This window comes from Cucurbita pepo, chromosome LG08 (genome assembly GCF_002806865.2).
Source record: "Cucurbita pepo subsp. pepo cultivar mu-cu-16 chromosome LG08, ASM280686v2, whole genome shotgun sequence".
Lineage (NCBI taxonomy): Eukaryota > Viridiplantae > Streptophyta > Magnoliopsida > Cucurbitales > Cucurbitaceae > Cucurbita > Cucurbita pepo.
In genome coordinates, this window is record NC_036645.1 from 7,928,785 (window position 1) to 7,933,672 (window position 4,888).

At 38.3% G+C, this 4,888-nt stretch overlaps 1 protein-coding gene across 1 annotated transcript; it reads right to left on the minus strand.

Annotated features, from left to right (window-relative positions):
* Nucleotides 1-1,989, minus strand: LOC111800434 (growth-regulating factor 3-like). Its single transcript, XM_023684122.1, has 4 exons — nucleotides 1,658-1,989; nucleotides 1,386-1,577; nucleotides 904-1,264; nucleotides 1-694 (listed from the first exon to the last, which is right to left on the minus strand). The coding sequence occupies exons 1-4, from the start codon at nucleotides 1,890-1,892 to the stop codon at nucleotides 214-216; spliced, it is 1,269 nt and encodes a 422-aa protein (XP_023539890.1). The 5' UTR covers nucleotides 1,893-1,989; the 3' UTR covers nucleotides 1-213.
* Nucleotides 1,990-4,888: the final 2,899 nt, after the last annotated feature.

The following is a 4,888-nucleotide window of genomic DNA, read 5'->3' on the forward strand; positions in this document are numbered from 1 at the left end:
CATAGGCAAAACAATAAAGATGACAAGAAAAATAAATGATATAAGCAATTTTCAACCAACCACATTCTAAACAGGTGGGATGAAAGTGGAGCTTGAAACTCTTTTTTTTTTTTTTTTTACACACAAACATAAATTAACCATCCAGCAACCAAATTAGAAGCATTGAAAACAAACTACAATTAGAGGTCATGCCAATGTAAATTAGGAGAAACTTCAAGTGCTAATATAGCTAGCTTCCGAGTTCGTTGCTCTTTGCAACTGATGTAGTATACTCGTTGGCGACGAGTTGTTATTAGTCGATCGCAGCACCTCTGCCAGCGGTCCACCCATCGACGCCATCTGCGTGGCTGCCCACCCAGCTGCCCAATTCAAATGCGTGTGCTCCCGCTCAGAATTGCCATCCTGATGAATATGATGGCCAACCCCTTGATCAGAGCTTCCTCCTGTCGACAATTTCAACGACACGTCCGAAGAGGATGATGGGTTCTCGGGTATGGAGATCGAAAGGGAAGTGGTGGAAGCGGATGTAGAGTTCATTTTTCGGGTGACGTTGTCGCTCCCATTGTTGTTGGACCTTGGCCAATCGTCGAAGAAATGCCTTAATATATGGCTGTCGGACTTGGCGTCTCCGGCAACGGCTTCCTTATGGGATTCATAGAAATTCTTGTGCTCCGATAAGGAATCCGAGCAAGAACTGCAAAGAATGAAGAACAAGAAGGTACATTGATTTGAAGAGTAAAGAAGCCGAATAAATAAAGTTAGAGAGAAAAAAAGGGAACATTGATTTGAAGCATTATTAGGCAGAAAGTTGTGGTTGGGGAAATAGTGTTGTACAAATTAAAGAAGAATCAAAAGGCTGAAAAGACGAAAGAAAATTTAAGTGGGACCCAAATAAAATCTAACCGTTGATTAAGATGGAGAAGATCAACGGATGGGGTTTGTCCAGACAAAGAGAAATAATTCCCACTTTCCACAGCCAGAAAAGGCCGACCACCGCCACCAACAACACGGTTGGTGTTGGAACTGAGAGAACAACCACCACCGCCACCATTAGCTCCGGCGGTCGATGTGGTGGTGCTGGGGTTAATTGTGGCAGTTTCCACAGGCTTTCTTGAACGGTTACGGCCACGGTGCATGTGGCGCTCGCAGTATTTCTGCCCGGCGACCACATCTCTTGAACAACGCCATTTTTTGCCGTCGGTTCTCCGACACCGGCCGGGCTCAGGATCCATGGCGGCTCTGCCCCAGTAACCTGCTTGCAACACTGAATGAACAAAACCCCATTAAAGAAATGAAGAAACTTCTCTCATTTTATTGATTACATAACCAAAACACCACAAAAACATCTTCACAATTAATGAACTTATGTAAGAAATGAGACTTACAAGAAGTGGGATAATGAGGGAAATGCTGAAGAGGGTGATGAAGAAAAAATGGAGTACTGGAAGAAAGAAGGCTTTTCTTAATGGTGAGAAGAAGCTCCGGCGGTACGGCAGCTCCGGCCAACATATACCGGAAAATGAGAGCTTGAAGCTCAAGCTCCTGCCTCTGAGCAGCACTGAAATAACCCCACATCCCTAACAAAACAGAGCAATAAAAAAACAGAGCAAAGCCGAAGAAAAAGAAGCAGAATAAAAAGGGAAAAGAAAAGGCTCACTTGGGAGTGTATTAGCAGAAGGAGTTGAATCGGGAAATGGCGAGAGGATTGATGAAGCTTTGGAGTTGTTGTTGGAATCAGATACGAAGAGAGGAAGAACAGAGGAAACAGAGGAAACAGAGGAAACAGAGGAAACAGAGGATTGTGGGTGTTGAAGAAAGAACTTGGATATCTTTGCAGAATGTTGTTCCTCTGACTCCTCCTGCTCTCTACATTGCTTCAGATGAAAGTCCATTGAGACAGACAGAAAGAAAGAAAAGGAAACACACAAAAAACAATTGGATTCAAATGTCTTATGCACCTCTCTCTCTTCTGCTTTTAAAATATAACATAACAATATATTTTAAACTCTGTGAGTCCCCTTTCCCCACTGCCTTGTGTGTACTCATGTGTGTTTTTTTGGCACTATACATTCCACACACACACACACACACACACAAAAGTGTTCTTTATTCTTTTGTTAAAGTTACAACGTTGTCTTGAACTCTAAAAAAGAAATTTGTAACAGCTCAAGCTCACGGTTAGTAGATGTTCAAGTTCATCGCTTGCAAATATTGTCCGTTTTAGCTCATTATGTATCATCGTCATTCTCACAATCCACCCCCCTTGAGAGTCGAGTGTCCTTGCTGGCATACCGTTTGATGTCTGACTATGATACCATTTGTAACAGCCCAAACTCACTGCTAGTAAATATTGTCCGCTTTAGCCTGTTACGTATAGTCGTCAGTCTCACTGGTTTTAAAACATGTTTGTAGCCTGTTACGTATAGTCGTCAGTCTCACTGGTTTTAAAACATGTTTGTTAAGAAGATGTTTTCACACCCTTATGAGAAATGTTTTGTTCCCTTTTATAACCAATGTGGGATCTAACAATCCACTCCCCTTGGGAGTCGAGCATCTTCACTGGCACACCATTTAACGTCTGGCTATGGTACCACTTGCAACAGCCCAAACTCACCGCTAGCAGATATTGTTCGCTTTGGTCTGTTACGTATCGTCGTCAACCTCGCGATTTTAAAATGCTTATGCTAGAGAGATGTTTCTACATACTTATGAGAAATGTTTCATTCCCCTCTCCAACCAATGTGGGATCTCACGATCCATCCTCTTTAGAGGCCCAACGTCTTCGCTAGCACACCGTTCGATATCTGACTCTACTACAATTTGTCACAACTTAACACCACTAGCTTTGGCTCATTACGTTGTCAGCCTCACAATTTTAAAACATGTCCGTTACGAAGTAGTTTTCACACTCTTATTACGAATGTTTTATTTTTTTCTCCAACGAATGTGCTCACAAATTCGAATGCTAGACGTATAATGAACGTGATAGAACGTCGTTTTTTTCTACTTAATCTAGTTAAGTTGTTTCGACGATCATCGTGTCAGTCTAAGTCACCAGACTGTCATGTCAAATTTTCATCCAACGTTCTAACAAAGGTTAGGACGGTGACCACGAGAGCTCTAGGGTAGGGTAAGGGCACTTGAGGAAAAGACGGTTGGGAGAAGAGGGGGAAATAAATAGTGAGAGAGGGGGAAGGATGTGTAAAGAAAAGTTTGGAAGTAATGGAACTGAAACAAGTATGAGTTGAAAAAGAAGGTTGCAGTGTTCTTCTTTTTGCTTTGGGAACAACATTTGTTCGTAAATATTAATGAAATTGTTTGGTTTTTCTGTGTGTTTGACTGTCGTGGAACTCACCATAAATGTCTTCTTTTTGCTTCTTCATCAATGATGTGTTAAAAGAAAGAGGATAGTTGGTGTGGATTTACCCATCCACCTCAATTATAACCTAATATCCATACTCGGGTTTCCCGAGACAACTTGAACAAAGCAAGAAAACGATAGCGATCAGGTTGGAACCCCGAGATATCATCCTAATGTTCGTGATTTTTGTTTGGTATCAATTTAAAACTTTCGTTGTAGTTCAAGCAACTCCCTTATCAGTACATATCTATATCAGTATTGGTGCTAACCGTTTTTTATTTTTTTTATGATTAATTGACTGATTATATTAGGTTTCGACTCAGGTAACCGAGAAACATTACTGAAATTTTGAGGGTTATATAAGTAGAGAGGAGACAAACTGTGTAGAAAACGAGCAAGTTACAAGAACTAGGGTTTTAAAGTGTCATTTAATAAAACATATGAACTATAATAGATAGAACGATTATTTAGCCTCGTAATTTGATTAATTTTTTGGTATGATATCGTCTACTTTGATTTGTTCGATTTTTTTCTTACTAAGTTGATTCGGGATTTTCTAGTGGACAAACAAACAAATTAGAACATAATAAATCAAACGTAAACCAATTAAATCAATCTTTTTTCGACTTATGTTACGCGAATTAAACAAAAATAAAATTGATGGACTGTAATTAATCAAGTCGTTGTAACGCTCAAATAATAATAAATATATATATATATATATATATTATTTTAAAAGAATCGAGATATTCTCTTGAACTTGGGAAAATAAATAAAATAAAATATTTTATTTATTTTATTTTATTAAAAAAATAGTAATTTAAAATAAAATAAGGGGCTAGTATTTTGACACTAGCTCCAAAACCCAATGAAAAAAGTAAGTAACGAAGAGTAATACTCAGATTACATAAAACCCAGCTTTTTTCCTTTTCCTTTTTTTTTTTATTTTTTTTATTTTTTTTTATTTTTTCGAAAATGTTTTGTTCTGTAATTTATTATTTTTAATTTCTGAAATCTGTTGTCTTTTTTATTTACCCCAACAGACCGTCTCCAATCATTGTGTCGTTTTGGTTCTCTCATGGGTAATATCGTAATTTTCTTTATCTTCTATTTTTTTCTCTCTATTTACTTTTACCATGCAGTAAAAGAAAGGTTGCTCGAGTTCTTATAAGGTCAACCCTCAATGACAAGCTCACCAGACAATGCTATAAGTTCGATAGAAGAGTTGGATGGGCTACTTTCCAGAGCCTCACTCATATCTTGGAGGGGTATGACCGAGTCACGAGGGCTTAAATTTAATTAAACTTTTTAATCTATAAATATTAATCAAATTTAAGTCCTCTTTAAGAAAGTAGGAGTGTTTCTTAAGCTGATTATTTATTGACAAGGTTTAAATTGAAAGCGTGAGTAAGAAGCAAAATTTATTCTGCTTTTACCCCCAAAGAATGAAAAAAGTAAGAAACACGTCGGTAAAGTTGCGAGGGGATTTTGGCAAATTCTAGGGGCATATTTGTCAACATGAAAAAG

What these genes read in the sequence shown, in the direction of transcription:
- LOC111800434 (XM_023684122.1), bottom strand. Translation starts at nt 1,892, where the DNA reads ATGGACTTTCATCTGAAGCAATGTAGAGAGCAGGAGGAGTCAGAGGAA. An exon ending in CCCTCATTATCCCACTTCTT is followed by an intron (nt 1,265 to 1,385) that starts GTAAGTCTCATT and finishes TTGTTCATTCAG; the next exon opens with TGTTGCAAGCAGGTTACTGG. An exon ending in CTTCTCCATCTTAATCAACG is followed by an intron (nt 695 to 903) that starts GTTAGATTTTAT and finishes CATTCTTTGCAG; the next exon opens with TTCTTGCTCGGATTCCTTAT.